The sequence below is a fragment of the Kogia breviceps genome, chromosome 18 (assembly GCF_026419965.1).
Source record: "Kogia breviceps isolate mKogBre1 chromosome 18, mKogBre1 haplotype 1, whole genome shotgun sequence".
In the NCBI taxonomy this organism is placed as follows: Eukaryota; Metazoa; Chordata; class Mammalia; order Artiodactyla; family Physeteridae; genus Kogia; species Kogia breviceps.
Window position 1 is genome coordinate 3,563,122 of NC_081327.1, and position 20,564 is coordinate 3,583,685.

Consider the following 20,564-nt stretch of genomic DNA (forward strand, 5'->3'; position numbering starts at 1 on the left):
TGCAGCCAAATAAATAAATTAATCAATCAGTTAAAAAAAAAAAAAAAAAAAAAAGACCAGGTTTTAAATCCCAGCCCTGCTCCCTACTAGATGTGTGACCTCAGACAAGTCATTTCCCCTCCTCCAGGCCTTTTCCTCATCCGTACAAGCAGACACAAATGGCCACATTTCCCAGGACTGTCATAAGGATTCAAATCACAAACTCCACATTTATTCAACAAGTTTATTGAGACCTCTTGGGACCTAAGCCCTGTAGGAAACAGAGATGAATCAGCTTTCACACTCAAGAAACTCACAGTTGGAAATAGGTAACTATAAAAACAACACAGCCACTAAGTGCTTTGAATCAGGGAGGGACATGAGAAGGACGTAGTGTTTATAAATCTGAAATCAAAAACTAACTGCCGAGAGAGGCAGGAGCGTGGTCGAGCCTCCCACTCAGAGATGAGCTTGGGACAATCTAGAAGGGCTCTTGCCAAGGACACAGCCACATGCCCACACGTCTCTGGAGTTCACTGCAGGCTGGCCCACTGCAGGGATGTGTAGACCACCTTACCATCAGGCTGCGGAGAGCAAAGCAGCAGTGTCTTTCTGACACTGGTGCCGAGGCGGCCAGCAGAAACCAGGTCCTGGAGTGGGATGGGGTCCCCGGGAGCCCAGCACTGAGCGATGTAGTGAGCGTGGAAACGGAGCGGGTCGCCTGAGTAAAGGAGAGAGGCAGGTAGCAGTTTCCAGTGGCAGGGAGCTGGAAGACACTGGGACGTCCACACGGAGGACATGGGGATAGTTCCAGCTGTCACTACCAATATTTTAAAAGACACCCTTGGATCTTGGAGGTGGGGCAAGTTGACACACATGCATAGCATAATCTTATTAAAAAAACAAAAATGAAAACAAATAATTGAATAAGTACATCGTTGTCAGTCAAAGCCATGAGGAAGGGCTACCCGGTGGCGCAGTGGTTGAGAGTCCACCTGACGATGCAGGGGACGCGGGTTCGTGCCCCGGTCCGGGAGGATCCCACGTGCCACGGAGCGGCTGGGCCCGTGAGCCGTGGCCGCTGCGCCTGCGCGTCCGGAGCCTGTGCTCCGCAACGGGAGGGGCCGTGACAGTGAGAGGCCCGCGTACCGCAAAAAAAAAAAAAAAAAAAAAAAAAAAAAAAAAAAAGCCATGAGGAACTCAAAAGGGTATCATGTAAAAATCCAATGAGAAGTGACTCTAACAGACTGAAAGAAGTAAGAAAACAATTTACAACAGGATGGCATAATAAAATAGATAGAAGAAAAGAGTCAACAAAATTTTTCTGAAAAGGGCCAGAGAGTAAATATTTTCAGTTTTGTGGGCCATGCTGCCAACATTCAAATCTGCCACTCTAGCACAATAGCAGCCACAGACCGTATATAAACAAATGGACAAGGCTGTGTTCCAATAAAACTTTGTTTAAAAACAGTCAGTGGGCCGGATTTGACCTGGGGCTATAGTTTGCGTCCGGATTAGATGAATGTGTTCAAATAAAGTAGGATCCGGAGTAGGGCACTTTCTAGAAGACTAAGTAACAGGTAATGTAAATCTAAAAGAGCAAGGCTTCCAGCAATTCTACTCCTGGGTATTTATCTGAAAAAAATGAAAACACTAATTTGAAAAGATACACACACCTCTATGTTTACTGCAGCATTATTTATAATAGCCAAGATATGGAAGCAACCTAAATGCCCATCAATAGATGAATGAATAAAAAAGATGCGGTATTATACACACACACACGCACACGCACACGCACACACATACATACATACAACGGAACACTACTGGGCCATAAGAGAGAATGAAATCTTGGGATTTTTGACAACACGGATGGACCTCTATTAGCATAATAGAGGGTATTATGCTAAGTGCAATAAACTAGAAAAAGACAAATACTGTATGATTTTATTTATATGTGGAATCTAAAAAACAAAACAAATGAACAAACATAACTAAACAAAAGCAGAGTCATAGACACAGAGAAGAAACAGGTGGCTGTCAGAAGGGAGGAGGGCTGGGGGAGGAAATAAGTAGGAAGATTAAGAAGTTCAAACTTTCAGTTACAGAATAAATGACTCACAGGTAAGAAATGTACAGTGTGGGAAATATAGCCAATAATTATGTAACGTCTTTGGTGACAAATGGTAACTAGACTTACGGTGCTCATTTTGAAATGTATAGAAATATAAAATCACTATATTGCATACCAGGAACTTACACAGTACTACAGGTCAATTACACTTCAAAAATACACAAAGATATAGAAAAAGAGATCAGACTTGTGGTCACCAGCAGCAGAGGATGGAGGGAGGGGGAACTGGAAGAAGGCGGTCAAAAGGTATAGACGTTCAGTTATAAGATAAATAAGTACTAGGGACGTAATGTACAACAGGATAAATGTAAGTAACACTGCTGTTCATTATATATAAACATTGTTAGGAGAGCAAATAAATCCTAAGACTTCTCATCAGAAGGAAAACATTTGCTTTTCTATGTCTTTAATTTTGTGTCTGTATGAAATGATGGATGTTCACTAAACTTACTGTGGTCCTCATTTCATGATGTGTATAAGTCAAATCATCACGCCGTACCCCTTAAACTTATAGAGTGCTGTATGTCAATTATGTCTCAATAAAACGGAGGGGAAAAAATAAATAAATAAAAGAGCAAGGCTATAAGACCTTCCATCTGAGGGGATGTGTCGAAGCAACTATAAATCAAGGCCCTCCCTGGCAGCTGGGTTTCCAGCAAGAACCTCTCCAGGAGCCAGGCACCTCTCTGGTTGTTACGATACCTCAGTCAGCTGAGAAAGGAGCATCAAAATGCTTGAGCAGTTACCCCAAATTTGTTTTCCAAGAGACTTAGCATCTTTTAACCTCAGGAAGATTTAGAGTTAGACTTAGAAATATGCATTTAAGAGATTCAGACCTTGAATACTAGTCTTCAGGGGACAAAGATTTTATGTATATTTGATACATTGAGTATTTATTGTTTTAGAAATATTGACCAATTACAAGTAACAGGTCAGCCTTGTGGTTTAGTTTCAAATGTGTGATTGAGTGATTGATTTAAACTTATTTTAATCTGAAGTTTTAGTAAGTCTATTAACAATGTAAGAATATAAACTTAAAAATCACCCCATTTATAACTTATTAGAGTTAAGCTATTGGCAAGATTCATAACCAGAAAGGTGCAGAACTTAAAAAAGAAAATACAAATATTAAATTTTAAAATGCAGCTTATGGGCTTCCCTGGTGGCGCAGTGGTTGAGAGTCCGCCTGCCAATGCAGGGGACGCGGGTTCGTGCCCCGGTCTGGGAGGATCCCACGTGCCGCGGAGCGGCTGGGCCCGTGAGCCGTGGCCGCTGAGCCCGTGCGTCCGGAGCCTGTGCTCCGCGACGGGAGAGGCCACAGCAGTGAGAGGCCCGCGTACCGCAAAAAAAAAATAAATAAATAAAAATAAAATGCAGCTTATAATGTTTGAAACTACTTAATTCCTTTTGTAAATGGGATCAAACATGAATTAATGGTCCCCTTAAAATCTGGTAGACTGAAAAACTTAAGTTTTATAAATTGAACTGAAAGCTTAGAAAAAAACTAGAAATTAGCATTTGTATGTTTAGCAAGTTGAATATTCATTTGCAAAACCAAAATAATCTTTTTTTTTTTTTAGCATACAAAAATCACCCAAAAAAAACAGTAGCAAAGTAATTAAACCATGGTTACTTATAGAGAATGGAGCAGGGAACCTTTTCTCAGCTCCTAAATCAGTCAGTTAAATTTTAGTCTGAGAAGAGAATAAGCCTGTCAACTCATCTGCAGGGGACTTAGTGGACAGTCTCCAATGAATGGCTAAGATCTGACCACTTATCAGGCAGGTCTATCTATGTTCTTAAGGAGAACAAACAGAGTGCTTTTCTACACTTTTTTTTAACCTTTAAGTTACACAATAAATTCAAAAATTAACTGATTCATCAAAAGTCCCCTTTACCTATTCCTGATGCAAATTCCCTCCCAGAACTATTAACTATTTGTCGTTGGGCTGGAGTAAATCCTTTCAAGCTTTTTTCCCACTTGCTTGATAGGATTCTCTGGCTACTTAGTACTCCACTTAAAGTTCTTTTCATATTCTTTCACTAGAGCCACAATTTTTAAGACTACTTAAATAATTTGTCTATAACTGCATAACAGTATAAAATATGATTTACTTTTTACTATACATGTTTTTTTGAGCTGTTCTAATTTTTTTGCTCCCTTTTTTCATTTACTAAACTGCCCTTCAAATGAGCACGGGTTCCCAAGTATTTCCTGTCCTTCCATGGTTTCAGAGGCTGAGAAAATGAGACCAAAAAAAGAAAAGAAAAATGCAGAATGTAGTGGGATTGTGAAGAGATGAGTGGCAATCAGAGGTCCCAACACAAACTCACCGGGATAGACCAGGAAGTCGCCCCCGAACTTGCCAGCCGCACTGAGGAAGAAGCCTCGCTCCCACAGGTCTCTGTAGATGCTGTAGCGAAGCTCGTGGGCAGGACGGCCAGCGTGGGGCCAGTCCTTGGACTGGACACGCCAGTCCAGGGGCCTAGCTTTGATGGGCCGAGGCCTAGCAGTGGCCAGCTGGATGAGCAGAGCAGACCTTGGCAAAGGAGCCACCCCATTTGAAGGCCCTGGCTGGGGAGAGGAGGAGCCTGGTGGGGGGATGAATCCAAGAGAGTTTGGTGAATCCAAGGGGCAAGGTTCTCCCAGCCCCAGGGAGAACCAGCCATAGATTCCCTGCCAAAATTCCCCAAAGACCTCTTCCTTCCTTCCCCTGGTCCTTGGACTCCAACTCCCACCTTCACCTGCTTCCTCATGCTCTCCAGCAGCCTGGCCAGCGCTGGCCTCATTCTCTTCTGCAGCTTGGTTCCCACCGGCCTCCTGGCTCCCGCTGGTCCCTGATTTCTGTTCCAGCTTCTGCTTCTTCGCAGCCTGGCCCTCTGCAATCTTCTCTAGGAGCTCCTGACGACGGGTCTCACGGGCCTCAGCTGCCAGAGCACTTTGCTCCTGGAAGCCCTGTTCTTGCTGGCGCTTGAAGGATGCCAATGCCTGAGAAGTAAACTTAGCTGTAATCTCAGGATTCAGGCATGCCCTGCCCTAGGAAGCTAGGAATCCTGACTCCCTGGCGCCTCCCAACCTCCGGCGCGCGAACCCGGGGATCCCAGTATCCTACTCTCACAGTATTCCAGAATCCAGGAGTCCCAGACCCCTCCCACCTCAGGAACCTGTTGTCCCCAGCCTCTTCTCCCGCAGGCGCCCCCAACCTGCCCCCTTACCAGGCTGTGTTGGCGGGGATCCGGGCGCGGGGCGCTGACTAGGGTCACCGCGCCGATCTCGGCCAGCAGCCGCGCCTCTTCGGGCATCAGCAGCAGCGGGAGGCCCAGCCGCGAGTTCTGGCGGGGTCCGCGGGGCAGGGCGCCCACCGTGCGGCCCCCTACTCCCAGGCGCTCCCGCAGTGCCTGCACCGCCTCGGCCCCCCACACCAGGGAGCGGCCGTTCGCCACCTCCACCACCAGCATTCTCCTGCGGGAGGCCAGGGGCACAGCAGTCACCCACAGAGCAGCACGCCGCCCGATTCGCGCCGCGGGGAGGCCTCCCACCGCCTGCGGTTGGGGGGGGGGGTCTCGGCGAAGCCCCGCCCCTGAGCCTCAGGGGTCGGAGCCTCGCTCAGTGCCGCGTTCGCCACCTGCTGAGCGGGAGGGCCAGGCTCTGCCGCCTGGGCGCCGGACTCCGCCCTCGGGCGATCCCGCCAGGCCCCGGGGCTGTCCGAGACGAGGCCCCGCCCCGAACCGAGCCGCCGGGCCCAGCTGGGGCATCTCGGACCCCGCGGTCAACATTCTGGTCTGGGTCAACACTGCCATGCCGGCCCACGGCATGCTCGGAGCAAAGCCTGCCACAGCGCGGGCCACGCCCCCTTCGAAAGATCCATTTCGGCCTCGCCCTTCGGCTGTCCCCGTCAGGTGTCGGGACCTCCAGAGGCCAAAGCCCCGCTGAGCAACCCCTTCGGGTTGCTCGGGACTTGGCTCCTCCCCTTTCCGAACCCCCAAGGTTCGGCCTCAGGTCCCCTTGCTCTGAGTCGGGCTCCTAGAATACGAAGCCCCGCCCCCGCCCGACCGTGACCGGTCCGTAAGTTCGGGAGTCCTCGGCTCAGCCGAACCACAGCACCGCCCCCTCCCGAACATAAGGGGTTCAGCGTTCGGGCGTCCTCGGCACCCGTCAATCCCATAGCCTGAGGCCCCGCCCCCTCCGGCCGCCTGAGCTCCCCCAGTTGGAGCTCCCGCCCCACGTTCGAACCCCACAGCCGGAAGCCCGGTCCCCTGAACACCCGCCGTCTGTTCTCCGCTCGGGCGGGCTCACCCAACTCGTGAGCGCTCCCTTCAAAATGTGGCACCGTCCTCTGATAGAACCAGCTAGTCACCTCGTAAACACCAGCTCGCAGTCCCGGTGGAGCCACCCCCTTACGTAGCGCGCCACGCGCTGCTTCCTCCACCCCCACCTCCCCCATGCCGACCCCCTGCGTAGATTTCGTCACGCCGCCACCTCAGCTGAGCGGGAAGTCTGGGACCCGCCCCGAAGGGCCGTATCCCTGCCCTCCCCATAAAGTGAAACCCCCTGAGCCCGCCCCTCGAAGCGCACCTCCCTCCTCGGTTCCGCGACTTGGAAATGGGAGGCTCCTTACGCTGGACCCGACCCCTTGGCACCACGGCCCGGGGCCCCTCCCCCTTTAGGCCGGGACGCTGTTTGCCCCGCCCCCTTGGAATACTCCTGAGCCCCGCCTCTTTCGTGTTGCCGAAACCCGTGGCTCCGCCTCCCTCCTAAACATGAGACTCCGCCTATCAGCCACCCAGGGTCACTTGTACCCGACTACCTCCGAAGGGAACCGACGCTGTGGCCCCTCCACATCCGGCCGAAGCTCTTGGCTCCGCCTACATCCGAACAGAGACCTTCAGTACTAGACTACCTCCGAAGAAAACCGAAGCCTGTGGCCCCGCCTCCAAACCGCCTCCCGACTCTGTCCCAAGGAATCTGAAGCGGAGGCTCCACCTCATTCCGAACGCTGAGCTCCCGGCCCCGCCTCTTTCCAAGGTTCGGTCGCTTCCCTTCGTGCCCGAAGCTTCTGGGCCCACCCCTTTCCGAGCCCGAAGTCCCGCCCCTTTGCGTGCTCGCAGCTCCGTCCAGCTGCGGACTCGTGCTCCGTGCGCCCAGTCCGGGCTCCTTCCCTACTCAGCCCGGAATCTGTCGGGCGCTGCACACCCGGCCCCGGACCGCGCAGACCAGCCGGCTCCCCGAAAGAGGCTGGGGACGCGGGGGCGTGCTGGGCAGGGTAGGCGTGGCGCACCCGCGGTGGCCCGCGGGCCGGGACTGCTCGGCTGCTTCTTGCCCTGCGGGCGGCGCGGAGCCGCGGGCCCAGGTGGGTCCGCCACGCCTGGGCCGGGGTGCGGTGGGCGCGGAGTGCAGAGGCGCCCCGGAGACCGGGAGGGGTCTGGACAGTGTGGGGTCGTTGCGGATCGGCGGGCTGATGAGGTGCGGGGGCGGTGCCGGGAGCGCGGCCGAGCCGCCGAGTGGCGTAACCGCCTGTGGCTTTGCCCGGAGTGGATCTGATCCGCGCTTGATGCACCCAACGGGAGTGGAGCTCGGGAGCGGGCCCGCTCTCTGGGTATCAGACGGGAGAAGGAACCGGAGCTCCGAAAGAGGTGGAGACTGGAGGCCTGCGCTCCTCTGAGGCCCTCTCGGAGAATGGCAGGGGGTCAGGAGAGCAGGGCTCTCAAAGAGAGAGAGGCTGGGGGATAAGAACTGGATACTCGAGGGGGCCGGGAGGTTTGGGTTCCTGGGTTCTCAAAGGAGAAGAGAGCTGGGGGCCTGCGTTCTCAAAAGGGGTTCTGTGGGTGGCTTCCTCTATCCTCGAAGGAGGAAGGGCCTGAAGGTCGGGATTCTGTGTTGTCGGAGGAGAGGAGCTGAGGGTAGGACTCCTTCATCCTCGACAACTGGGGACTGGGCGGGGGGGGTGGATCCTTGAATCCTCTAAGGGGGAGGGGCTGGGGGCCCGGACTCCTGGGTTTTCACTGGGAACCTCTGCCCCTCCCCCAGAACATGTCGCCCGAAGAATGGACATATCTAGTGGTTCTTCTTATCTCTATCCCCATCGGCTTCCTCTTTAAGAAAGCTGGTGAGTCAGGTTCCCTCCCCAGTGGAAAATAAAGGAGGGGGGTGCCCGGGCTGGGGACCCCTGGAAGGTTCCACGCTTATGCTGTGCCTTCTCCCTGCAGGACCTGGGCTGAAGAGATGGGGGGCAGCAGCTGTGGGCCTAGCGCTCACCTTGTTCACCTGTGGCCCCCACACTTTGCATTCTCTGGTCACCATCCTTGGGACCTGGGCTCTCATTCAGGCCCAGCCCTGGTGAGGATTTGGTGGGGGTTGGAGGGGGAGATAGAGGGGGTGGAGGAAGCGACCTGTTTCCTCTTGGGGTCTTTCTCTGTTTCTGTCTTCATCTCTGGATGTCTCTTGTTTATCTCTAGATTCTCTGTGTCATTTGTCTGGTCTGTTTTTCTTCCTCTCCTGCCTTTTTCTGGGTCTTTGTCCCTGTGTGTTTGTCCTGGTCCTTTACATGCATGTCGTGGATTCAGGAGAGAGGAGGACGTTACTAGTCTGCTGGCCCTGCCACCGTTGGTATTGGTATTCTCTCTCTCTCTCTGTTTCTCCCTCCCTCTTTCTCCCTCATCTCCCCTCTCTCCCTCTCCCTTCCTCCTCCCTCCCTCCCAGAAAAAATGGAGGATTGAAGGATCTTCACCCTGAAGCCTCCCTTAACCCCCTTCTCATTTTCTTCTCTGTTGCTGCGCATTTCTGTGTAGCTGTTTCCATCGTGCTCTTTCCATACCCCCCCGCCCCTCATTTTCTGTCTCTGAAGGTGGGGAGGTGGGGAAGGATTTGTAGCCGGAATCTAGGGGCGGCTGAGGCAAGATGTCCTGCGCCCCTGTACCCAGCACAGCACGCCTCTTGCCTTTGCCCAGCTCCTGCCACGCCCTGGCCCTAGCCTGGACCTTCTCATATCTGCTCTTCTTCCGCGCGCTCAGCCTGCTGGGCCTGCCCACTCCCACACCCTTCACCAATGCCGTCCAGCTGCTGCTGACACTGAAGGTCAGACCACCGTAACTTTACCTTCTCCTCCCAGCCCCTCCCGTGGGAGGCAGAGGAAGGGGGGTGGTCTCTCCCACACACCCCGCCGGGGGCGGGGCTTCACCTCTGAGCTCTTCCCTGGGGTAAAGAAGTATCCGAAGTTACGTAACTGGGGGTGCCATGTGGTGGCTGAGCTAAAGTGCATCTCTGTAGCAAGCCATTTTGCAAAGGAGGACAACCAGCTCTGGGGAGGTGGCACTTAGTTAAGGACACAAAACCAGGACACCACGTCCGGCTCTCCATGACCTGGGAAGATGGGTGAAAACATTCCCAGGCCCCACCCCTGGGAACGGAAAGTCGTGCGTTCCTACTACGTGCTACACATCAGCGAACAGAACAGTCATGTGAGGTGGTGAATGAGGTCCCCTCGGCATCCTGTGTTCCCAGCGGGAGCCGGAGAAAGAGGCTTTCAGGGCATAGGGCCCAGCGTGTGGGGAAGGGAGCAGGCCGAGCCCCGTCAGCAGCGGACCAGCCACGTGCACCATCCATCAGGAGCGGAAAAGAGCACAGGCAGCCCAGGCCAAACCATGCAGGGCCTTGTTGGCTAAGGTGAGGGGGTCCCGACTCCTTCCTGTGGGGGCCCAAGATCCACTGCAAGAGGTTTTTTGCTTTGTTGCCAGAAGAGGTAATGTGACCAGATTTACAGGTTTAAAAATCCTTCCTCCCGATGCTGAGTGAGCTGAAGCAGAAAGCGCAAAATGGGGTGACGTGGGACTCTTTTATCAAAGTCCAACTGACAAACAGTGGCGGCTTGATGCAGGCCTGTGGGCAGGTCAGTCAGGGCCCCACCAGGAAGCCCCGCATTTAGGAGAAATTGAGGGCGGGATGGGGAGAGGTCCTGGGCCCCAGGGCCCGAGAGGAGGGGCAGGTAGTGGAGCCGGGAAGGAAGAAGACTTGGGTAGAGCCCCCCAATTCAAGAAGCTCATCAGGAGTCACGGCCGGCTCAAGGTGGTCTTATCAACACAAGGGAATAAAAACCCAAGCCTCCCTCCTGCCTTCCTCCATCTCTGCCTGGGGCTCTGTGCTAAGTAAACCCAGCGGTAAGCTGGAAGACACAGGCCTGTGGGTGTTGAGCCGGCCTGGGGTCTGTGCGGAGAAGGGTAGAGAGCAGATCTGGAGAAGGAGCCCGAACATATTCAGCCCAGTGGTGGAGGCAAAGCGAGAGGGACAGACTCCAGAGACTTAAGGGATTCGATTCGGGGAGTGAGGAGTGAGGAAGGTTTCCAGCCTAAGCAATTAATGGGATGGTGGTGGTATTTGCTGACGGCAGAGACAAGAAGAGGACCCACTTTGGGGAGAGGCTAATACCGTGTTCCACCTTGGGTGTGTTCAGTTCGAGGTGCCTGGAAGACATCAAGCATTAATGACAAGAGACAGCTTTTTTTTTTTTTTTTTTTTTTGATCTCGCCACACGGCTTGTGGGATCTTAGTTCCCCGACCAGGGGTCATCACACCTGGGCCTCAAGCAGTGAAAGCGCCGAGTCCTAAGCACTGGACCGCCAGGGAATTCCCTAGAGGCAGCTTGACGAACGGGCTTGGGGCTTGGAGGAAAAGTCCCACCGGGTTACACCGTGGGTGGCATCTAAAGTCACGAACTGCAGGAGAACCCAGAAAGATGGAACTCAGAGAAAAAAGACAGAGGGGCCCAGGAGTGAGGCCTGCGAGAGTCAGCGAGGAGCCCTTACTCACGACTAGATGCCCAGAGCTGCCCGTGGAGTACAGCCTCAGCGCCCAGCTACACGGGGCTGCAGCAGCCGTGGGCTGCCCAGAGAGGCAGTGAAAGGGAGGTGGGTGAGAGGAAGCCCGGGTCTGACCTGTCCTTCCTTCCCTGCAACCCCTTCCTCCCAGTTGGTGAGTCTGGCCAGTGAAGTACAGGACCTGCACGTGGCCCAGAGGAAGGAAATGGCCTCAGGCTTCGGCAAGGGGCCCGGCCTGGGGCTGCTGCCTGAGGTTCCGTCTTTGATGGAGACGCTCAGCTACAGCTACTGCTACGTGGGAATCATGACAGGTGAGCGAGCCCGCCGCGCAGGCCTGCCTCCGCGGCTCCTCACCCTCTGTCTCCGTCCTCTGCCTGGAGTTGGGTGCCTGTTCCACGCTCCCACATTCCCTTCCAGCATCTGCTGCTCTGATGGTGAGCATCTGCGCCCGAGTCCACGTCTGACTCTCCCCCTGGCCCCAGGGCCCCTCCAGAGTAGAGACAGACTGTTCTCAGCCTCGGTGATTCCTTGTAACTTTGGGGGAGCAAACAGGAGGTAAAGGAGAAAGACCTACATCACCCCAACGTTTCTGCTGCCCGGGCAACAAGTATTCACCGCTTAGGATCCCATTTTTAGTTTCAGAAAATATTTTTTTCCCTAATGTTGACCTCTTAGAAGGTGTTCATTTTCATAGCAACATCGTACTGAGCTATGATTACCATATTCACCCACTTGTAAGCACATCCAGCTTGCTGGGTTTTAGTCTGTTCACAGAGCTGTGCAACCTTCACTGCCATGTAATTTCATCACCTGGAGGAGCAACCCTGCACCCTTGAGCCTTCGTCTCCCAAGCCTCCGTCTGCCCCCATTCCCTGGAAACCACTGACTGACTTTCTACCTCTCTCTGTTTGCCCGTCCTGAACATTTATAACTGGGATCATACAGTGTGTGGTCTTCCGTGGCGTGTAAGACGTCTAACACTTCTGTTAACCCCACTCTGCTCCCTCCCTAGGCCAAGACCGGTCTCCTCTTTTCCTCACTGTCCCTCTGTAGCCCCTCCCTGCTCAGTGGCCACAGGGGTCTCATGAAAAGGCAAAGTGATAATGCAGCACTTCCCTGGTGGGAGAGCCTCTACTCGTTTCCTAGCGCTTAGAACAAACCTCAAAGTCCTCATCAGATCCCCCAGGGGTCCTGCCCCTGCCACCCTCTCATTTCTTCTCACACCACTCTTCCTCTGCACATGCGCTGCAGCACGTCCTGTCACTCCTTTAGACCCGGCTCACCCCCAGCCCCATCCCTCCAGCTCCGGTCTGTCTGTCTCCACCTGTCTCGGTGTCTCCATACCCCTCATTCTCACGCTCTGTGTCCCTTTCCATAAGTGTCTGTCTGTCCCGCTCTATTTCCTGCCGAGCCCCTTGTCCTCCCCTTTGTCCGCTTCCTTGTCCCTTTCTCTCTGGGTTTCTTTTTTTTTTTTTTTTTTTGTCTTACGCGGGCCTCTCAATGTCGTGGCCTCTCCCGTTGCGGAGCACAGGCTCCGGACGCGCAGGCGCAGCGGCCACGGCTCACGGGCCCAGCCGCTCCGCGGCATGTGGGATCCTCCCGGACCGGGGCTCGAACCCGTGTCCCCTGCGTCGGCAGGCGGACTCTCAACCACTGCGCCACCAGGGAAGCCCACTCTCTCTGGGTTTCATAGCCCCACTCCCCTCTCTGCTTCTCTCTCTCTCCTTCCTCTCCCCGGTCCACCTCAGCTCCCGAATCTCTGGTCCATCTCCACCCTCCCCCAACCCCGCCCCGAGACTGGAGCTCGGCGCCCCCTCCCACGTGCACCGCGTCTGACCAGCTGCCCTCCCTCCCGCCGCAGGCCCCTTCTTCCGCTACCGCACGTACCTGGACTGGCTGGAGCAGCCCTTCCCCGGGGCCGTGCCCAGCCTGCGGCCCCTGCTGCGGCGCGCCTGGCCGGCCCCGCTCTTCGGCCTGCTCTTCCTGCTCTCCTCCCACCTGTTCCCGCTGGAGGCCGTACGTGAGGACGCCTTCTACGCCCGCCCGCTGCCCGCCCGCCTCTTCTACATGATCCCCGTCTTCTTCGCCTTCCGCATGCGCTTCTACGTGGCCTGGATTGCTGCCGAGTGCGGCTGCATTGCCGCCGGCTTCGGGGCCTACCCCGTGGCTGCCAAAGCCCGGGCCGGGGGCGGCCCCACCCTCCAATGCCCACCCCCCAGCAGGTCAGGCGGCGTGAGGGAGGTGTCCCAAGACCCGGCAGGCCCAATCACCGCGGGCTGGCCCTGCCCCTAGCAGGGAGGATAGCGGGGAGCAGGGGGGGGCAGGTCTCCCACCTGTTGTCAGCGGAGTGTCTCCCTCAGCCACCACAGCCCGCCTTCCCCTGTCCTAAGGAAACAGTAGTCCAGATACGTAGGGATTGCCCCCCTGTTGCTAGCGCTTGTGCCCCCTTGGAATGGTGAACCGCTCTCTGTTGCTAGGAGAAGGCAGGTGGAACGGCAGTCACACGCTACCCCTCTGTTGCTGTGGAAGCGACACCCAGTAACCCAGCTGTTCCTGGTTGCGCAGGTGCCATCGTTGGGCAGTGAGGAGTAGCCCTTTGTTGCTAGGGAGAACATTGCCTAGCAACAGCACTGCCCTTCCTGCCAGAAAGAGGCTCTTTGTTGCTACGGAAACGGCATCCCCTCAACTGCCCCTTTGCTGCTGGGAGCCAGCACGCCCCTCCCCATGGGATGTCGTCACGTAACAGCCTCCTCTTGCCCTCTTTCTCTACGGAAGTGGTATCCTTGGCCATGCTGTCCTCTAGCAGAGGGGACACCATTCCTAGCAACTGCGGGTCGCCTTCCTGCTGTTGCCTAGGAAATCCCCTGGTAACTGTGCATTAACCTTGTTGCTGGCAAAACTAGCCCCCTAGCTCCTTCATCACTAGATAAATCACACAGCTAGTAACTACAGACTCTCTTGTTGCTGAGGCTATGTTGCTCCTGTGTTGCTAGGGAAATGGCACCCCTAGCAACCAGGAATGGCCTGTCCCTCTGTCCCTAGCCGTCATGGTCAGCTTTCAGGCTGGGGCTGGGAAAGCAGCCCTTTGGTGTAAATTCTGAACTACTCCTTCCGAGGGTTGGGCAGTCCCCTAGTAGTCACAAACTGCCACTCCATTGCGGGGAAGTGGCGCCCCCTGCAGGTTTCTTGCCTCTGCCATAGCGGAGGGTATCCCCCAGAAGACGTCAAGCAGGAATTGAAGGCTTTTCTAAACCTTCTGGGCCCCGCCCCTAATCTTTGCCCCCCTTCCATTATCAGAAGCCGCCAACGGTTCAGGTGGGCCAAGGATATCCCCCACTGCTGGGGGTAGGATTGGCCCCAGTGACCCAGGAACCACTGTATTACTGGAGGTGACCCTTATAGAACAATCCTGGGAACCAATCGCCAGGAAAGGCCCTTTTGGGAAGCTTTTCTAAACATCCTAGGCCTTGTTGCTAAGGAATGCCCTTTCCCTAGCAACAGAGACCTTCGAGGTGTCAGGCGGGCCTAAAACATCTCCCTAGCAACCACGGACCCCTCATTGTTAGGGGTGCTGCTTCCCTAACAGCCGAAGTGTCCAACAGTTTAGAACGGACTACTCGGAGGCTTCTCTGAATATGCTGAGCTTGGTTGCTAAGGAATGGCCCTTCCCTAGCAACAGAGACCATTGGCAGGTCAGGTTGCTAAGGACTCATAGCTTAGCAACCGTGGCCCTTCCAGACTTTTCCTGGCTGTTGCAGGCCCCCTTACCAAAGAGGAGGACCCTATTGCTGATGAACTGTGCACTTTCCCAAAATGCTCAGTCTGGGCTGCCCTCCCGTGTTGCCCTAGCAAACGTGACAGCCAGAGAACTGCTTCCTGGCCAGGATCCCCTCCTTAGCATCCGGGGCTGGGACAGTAGCCAGAGTCAGGAGGGGGCCTGGCTGAGCTGCATGTCTGTCCCCCCCCCCCTTCATCCTCCACCCCGACCCCCCCCCCCAGTCCGGAGAAAGCGGCTTCCACGGAGTACGACTATGAGACCATCCGCAACATCGATTGCTATGGCACAGACTTCTGCGTGCGCGTGCGGGATGGCATGCGGTACTGGAACATGACGGTGCAGTGGTGGCTGGCGCAGTACATCTACAAGAGCGCGCCCACGCGCTCCTACGTCTTCAGGTGAGCCCAACTGTCTCGGAGGACTGCACGGAAGTACATCTCCCAGCTGCCCCTGGGGCCGCCTGCGGCTTCCCCCGCTGGGCCTCCGCCCCTGAGGGTCATGGGAGTTGGCGTTTCTTGAGCCTTGCGCTAGCTCTGATTTGCGTTATTCCGGGCTCAATTCTTCCTCCTCTCTGGGCCTCCGTTTCTACCTCCTTAAAGTCAGCCCTGCTCCACAAACGCAGTGTACTGTGGACTCAGTAGCTAGACTTTCCGGGATCTTAACCCTGCCAGTTACTAACAAACCTTAAGGAGTTAATTGACCCCTGTTTCCTCAACTTTTTTTTTAATTTCAAAAATTTCCATATATGCTTTTTTTAAAAATTCCAAATGCTTACTTCAATTACCCTTGGCTAAACCCCAAGAGATATAGCCATTTGCTTGGATCCCAGCAAGATAAATTGCTTCAGCATACTGCAAGAGGAAGCCATTTAAATAATCACTCTGCTTTGTAAACCTTTATGTAACATCTGGCTAGTAAACATAAAAATTTAAACAAACTGTGGGAGCAGGGGCCCCACCCAAACATGGACTGTAGAAATAAAAGAGGAAAAGGCAATCTCTGCCTTTTCCCAACAGCAAAATCAAACACAATTAACAATCCCCTAGCTCTTAAAGTTACCTCTTCTTTTTTTTAACATCTTTATTGAAGTATAATTGCTTTACAATGGTGTTAGTTTCTGCTGTATAACAAAGTGAATCAGCTATACATATACATATGTCCCCATATATCCTCCCTCTTGCGTCTCCCACCCTCCCCATATATGCTTTTTTTCCCAGTTTTTAAAAATTGAAGTATAGTTGATTTACAATGATGTATTAGTTTCAGGTGTACAGCAAAGTAAATCAGTTACATATACACACACACACATATATACATACATACACACATATATATTAATTCTTTTAGTTTTTTTGGTCGCGCTGAGCAAAATCCTGGTCCCCAACCAGGATTTGAACCCTGCCCTGGCAGTGAAAGCACGGAGCCCTAATCACTGGACCGCCAGTGGTTGCCTATCTATTCTTTTTCAGATTCTTTTCCCTTATAGGGTACTACAGAATACTGAATAGAGTTCCCTGTGCTACACAGTAGGTCCTGGTTTGGTTATCTGTTTTTTTATAGAGTAGTGTATATATGTTAATCCCAAACTCCTAATTTATGCCCCCCGAACCCAGTTTCCTCAACTCTTAAATGGGGGTAATGCTGTTACCTGTTTCATAGGTTGATGTGAGGCATAAGTGAGATAAAGTGTGAAATGCACTTAATGTGAGGCCTGATTGGCTTGTTATTATCCTTCACTCATCTGATATTTCTCGAGTGGAGACTTTCTGTAAAGAGAAGATAAACTTATTTTTACAACCTTAGGAAGTAGGAGCTCTCCTCATCCCCATTTTATTTTTATTAATTTTTATTTATTTATTTATTTGTTTATTTGGTACGCGGGCCTCTCACCGTCGCGGCCTCTCCCGTTGCGGAGCACAGGCTCCGGACGCGCAGGCGCAGCGGCCACGGCTCACGGGCCCAGCCGCTCCGCGGCACGTGGGATCTTCCCGGACCGGGGCGCGAACCCGCGTCCCCCGCGTCGGCAGGCGGACTCTCAACCGCTGCGCCACCAGGGGAGCCCCCATCGCCATTTTAAAAATGAAGAGACCCGGGGTCAGAGGTCCGATCTTAGGCAGCCTGCCGAGTGCCACCGCATGAGGTCAGGATACATCGTGACACGTTCTTATAATGAAGCAGTCAATCATGGTGCCTCTGGAGCTAGACTTCCCTGGGTGGGTGATCTGATTTATGATTTAAAGATCTGCTCCGACCTTGGGTGGGAATGGGCTAAGGTGGGGGAGGGGAGCAGGCGATAAAGCAGGGACTGGCCCGGTGGGCATCGACGGTACCCTAGAGTAGGGACCCGTGGCCTAGAAGTGGGTGCATTTGAGAGGTGGAGGTGGGAAACGGCTTGATGCCCAGGTGATGGGGTGTGCATGCCGGCGGGGCGCAGAAGGGCTGTTTCCTGAGGAGGGGAAACGGGGCAGAAGGCAGTTTCAGGAGTGTGTAGGATGAGGAAGCTGGACTTGGGTTTCGTCTCCCTGACTCTGAGGTGACTGTTAGATGTCCAGCCGGGGTTGTTGGCTACGCAGTTAGTCGTGCGATTCTGGAGCGTAACGGCAGGGTTGCTGTAAGAAGTGGACACGTGAGCGCCAGCAGGTGTGGATGATCCTGAAAGCTCTGGGCCTGAGCATCAGGTCAAAGCACAGAGTGCGCCGACGTTCAGACCAGGGATTCTCAGTGCGGGGCGGGGGAGCAATTGTGCTGCACCCCCAGCGGGCACTGGCGATGTCTGGAGACGCTTTTGTCGTAATGGGGACGTCCTACTGGCATCTAGTGGGTGGAGGCCAGAGACGCGCTGCACAGGACAGCACTCCACCCCCCACCCCACCCCACCCCGCCGCCCCCCGCAGAATGATCCTGCCCCAGGTGTCTGTAGTGCCAAGATTGAGAAACCCTGGTGTAGACGAGGGACCAGGAGGAAAAGCCAGCACAGCTGCAGCCAGTGACACAGGAGGACAATCAGCAAAGTATTCACTCCCGGAAGGAAGCCGGGAGAAGTTAGTGTTTCAAGGAGAAGCGAGCAGGGGAGGGTGTGTCCGCCGGTGCCAGGAGACCCGGTGCGCTGAGGGCGAGTGTGGCCCCTCTGGGTGGGGCGTGATGGGAGGAAGTCCCCGGCAGCCTTGACGGGAGCAGAGTGGGGGGCTGGGGGGTTCAAGAGAGGACGGAAGGGGTAGCCTGGACGATCCTTCGGAGAGTGTTCCCTGTGGGGGGCAGGGGGCCAGCGAAGCAGGGAGAGAGGAGTAGGGGACGGAGTGGCCAAGAGCTCAGGTGTGCACGCGTGGAGGTAGAGATGCCGGCCTTGCCCCGATGTGTGTCCCACCGCCAGCTGCCGACTAGAGCATTCTCTCTCCGCCGGAGGCAGAAAAGAAAGAGAACAGTTTTGTGCACTTCCCCAGCGCTCCAGTGGCTAAGACTCCGTGTTTCCACTGCCGGGGGCGTGGGTTCGATCCCTGTTCTGGGAACTATTATCCTGCATGCCTCGCGGCGTGGCCAAAAAATAGGGGGAAAAAAAAACCACAAAAAACAGTTATTGAATAAGCATTAAACCAGATTTCGAGGCATGGCGCAAGTAACCCACTGCTGAGATTACCAAGATGGAAAGAAAGCTCACTCTTTTTTTTTTTAACAGTTCATCCATCCATCCACTTTATTTTTATCTTTTTAATTGGGGTATAATTGATTTACAATGTTGTGTTAGTTTCAGGTGTACCGCAAAGTGAATCTGTTATACATATACATATATCCACTCTTTTTTTAGCTTCTTTTCCCAAATAGGCCATTACAGAGTACTGAGTAGAATCCCCCGTGCTATACAGTAGGCCCTTCTTAGCTGTCTGGAAGTCTCACCCTTTTTGTCTTCTCCATCGCCACTTAGAGCCCTTTACGTAGCGTGTTTTCAAGAGACACCATAACTGGTCCTCACGTCGGAGGACTCCACAGGCGCTATGCATGCTCGCATCTTCATCCCAAGCTCACCTGGTGATTGGGGTAGCCACCTGTGCTAGTTAAGTGTCTTTCTGAAGGAAGAATAAAACTCCTATCTCTCTGACCAGCAGGTGTTTACAGCTCGGAGCTGGCACCTAGGATAAGCCCTCAGAGCTGCAGGGAGACAGGCCCACCTAGGCTTCAAAGAGATGGCTCCCAGGCCCTCGAGAAGAACATTCCTGGACTCTAACACTTTCTAGAGGCCTATTTTACCCTTTCAGAGGTTTCCATCTGTGTCCAAAGGATAACGGAAAGATGCCCAAACAGGTTTTTCAAGGAAACGGCCTAAGAAAAGAGAAGGAGGAAAAGATCTTCCCTGTTGGCGACAGGGAAAATTCAACCGTTTTATGGACCCCTTACACCCTCTGCCCTCCCCCCCCCGCCCCCCAGGAAAGGGTGGTCAGGTCATTCTGTCATTAGGTTATTTTTGCACTTTTAACACACTTTTAACACGTGCCAGAGGGAAAACTTGATGCCCATGGGCGGGAGCTCAGGCCACAGTCCTTGGCAAAGCCTGCACTGATTTGTGGGTTCTCTGTGGAAGTGGGGATCAGAGCCTAAATTTGGGGGTCTTCAAGGGATAGCATTCGGAGTCCTTAAGGAGAAGGGACCGTGGCTGGAGATTTCTGAGTCTTCATGGATCGCGGTGTATATCCCTGGATCCTCAAAGAGGAAGTGGCTGGGGACTTGGCTCCTGGGTCCCGAGGGAGAATAGTGCTGGGAGGGGGTTTCTGAGAAGAGAGTAGAGAGTACCGGGTCTGAGGGAGGAGGGGCTGGGGGCCTGGGGCCCCTGGGTCCTGATTCCGAGCCCCTCCCCCAGGAGCGCCTGGACCATGTTCCTGAGCGCCTACTGGCATGGCCTGCACCCTGGCTACTACCTGAGCTTCCTGACCGTCCCGCTGTGCCTGGCAGCTGAGGGCCGGCTGGAGTCGGCCTTTCGGGGGCGGCTCGGCCCCAGGGGCCAGAAGGCCTGGGACTGGGTGCACTGGTTCCTGAAGATGCGGGCCTATGACTACATGTGCATGGGCTTTGTGCTGCTTTCGCTGGGCGAAACCCTCCGGTACTGGGCCTCCATCTACTTCTGCATCCACATCCTGGCCCTGGTGGCCCTCGGGCTGGGGCTGGCTGTCGGTGGGGGCAGCCCCTGCCGGCGGAAGACGGCGTCCCCCGCCACCAGCCTTGCCTCAGGAAAGCTTCGGGAGGAGTGAGCTGTCGCGACACTCCCTGTGCTGTCGGTCCAGCTGCCAGGCTTTTGCCGCGGAATTCTGTGAAGCATGCTGCCGTCTCCTTTCCCAGAAAGAGTCCTGGATGTGGCAAGGGGCCGGGAGAGGAGTCCCTCTTCTCCAGCTCAGCACCGTGGCCGCAAAAGCCTCCGCCCCGAGGGCCCCGGATGATCAGTTTTCCCTCCTGTAAAAATCAAGATACGGTCCAGACGAGAATCTCCCTTTGTCCCCGCCCAGCGCCAGGTATTCAGAGAGAGCTGCGTTTGCCCCCCAACAGCAGGGGCCGATGGGCGACGTGGTTTCTTGGGCAAATTTCCCTTCTTTGGCCCCACCGTGTGGGGTTAGGAGCTCCAGGGCAGGCTCTGGGAGTGGGGGACCCTCTTTCTGGTCGCTTCCACTCTTGTCTCGTTGGACCAGTACGGAGTGTATAACCCTCCTGGAACGGAGAAGCGGAGGCGCAGATGTGCAGGCCTTTGGACTGTGGTTCTGGAAGGTTCCATCTGAGACACCCTAGGGTCCCAGCGCTCCTGTCACCCTCTTGTCATCCTTTGACCTGAGAGGCTCAGAATGTGTAAATCTCTCCTAATAAAGTGTCACACAAAGACTC

The 20,564-nt window shown here is 54.4% G+C and overlaps 2 protein-coding genes across 10 annotated transcripts; one reads left to right on the plus strand and one right to left on the minus strand.

The window, feature by feature from the left end:
* Nucleotides 1–209: 209 nt before the first annotated feature.
* On the minus strand, nucleotides 210–6,776 carry TSEN34 (tRNA splicing endonuclease subunit 34). 7 transcript variants are annotated; one of them, XM_067018954.1, is made up of 5 exons: nucleotides 6,693–6,776; nucleotides 5,333–5,579; nucleotides 4,862–5,105; nucleotides 4,451–4,708; nucleotides 210–700 (listed from the first exon to the last, which is right to left on the minus strand). In XM_067018954.1, exons 2-5 carry the CDS (start codon nucleotides 5,573–5,575, stop codon nucleotides 513–515), a joined length of 933 nt encoding a protein of 310 aa, XP_066875055.1. In that variant the 5' UTR covers nucleotides 5,576–5,579; nucleotides 6,693–6,776; the 3' UTR covers nucleotides 210–512. The 7 variants fall into 7 exon arrangements, with proteins under 7 accessions (XP_066875055.1, XP_058900180.1, XP_058900179.1 ...); XM_059044197.2 differs by having other exon boundaries at nucleotides 4,856–5,105; XM_059044196.2 differs by having other exon boundaries at nucleotides 4,856–5,105; nucleotides 6,414–6,716.
* A 281-nt stretch (nucleotides 6,777–7,057) lies between these two features.
* MBOAT7 (membrane bound O-acyltransferase domain containing 7) lies at nucleotides 7,058–20,561 on the plus strand. Of its 3 annotated transcripts, none has more exons than XM_059044156.2 (8): nucleotides 7,058–7,467; nucleotides 8,145–8,223; nucleotides 8,324–8,453; nucleotides 9,065–9,191; nucleotides 11,079–11,238; nucleotides 12,789–13,149; nucleotides 14,927–15,103; nucleotides 19,555–20,561. In XM_059044156.2, exons 2-8 carry the CDS (start codon nucleotides 8,148–8,150, stop codon nucleotides 19,940–19,942), a joined length of 1,419 nt encoding a protein of 472 aa, XP_058900139.1. In that variant the 5' UTR covers nucleotides 7,058–7,467; nucleotides 8,145–8,147; the 3' UTR covers nucleotides 19,943–20,561. The 3 variants fall into 3 exon arrangements, with proteins under 3 accessions (XP_058900139.1, XP_066875022.1, XP_058900142.1); XM_067018921.1 differs by lacking the exon at nucleotides 7,058–7,467 and adding an exon at nucleotides 7,594–7,750; XM_059044159.2 differs by lacking the exon at nucleotides 7,058–7,467 and adding an exon at nucleotides 7,726–8,017.
* Nucleotides 20,562–20,564: the final 3 nt, after the last annotated feature.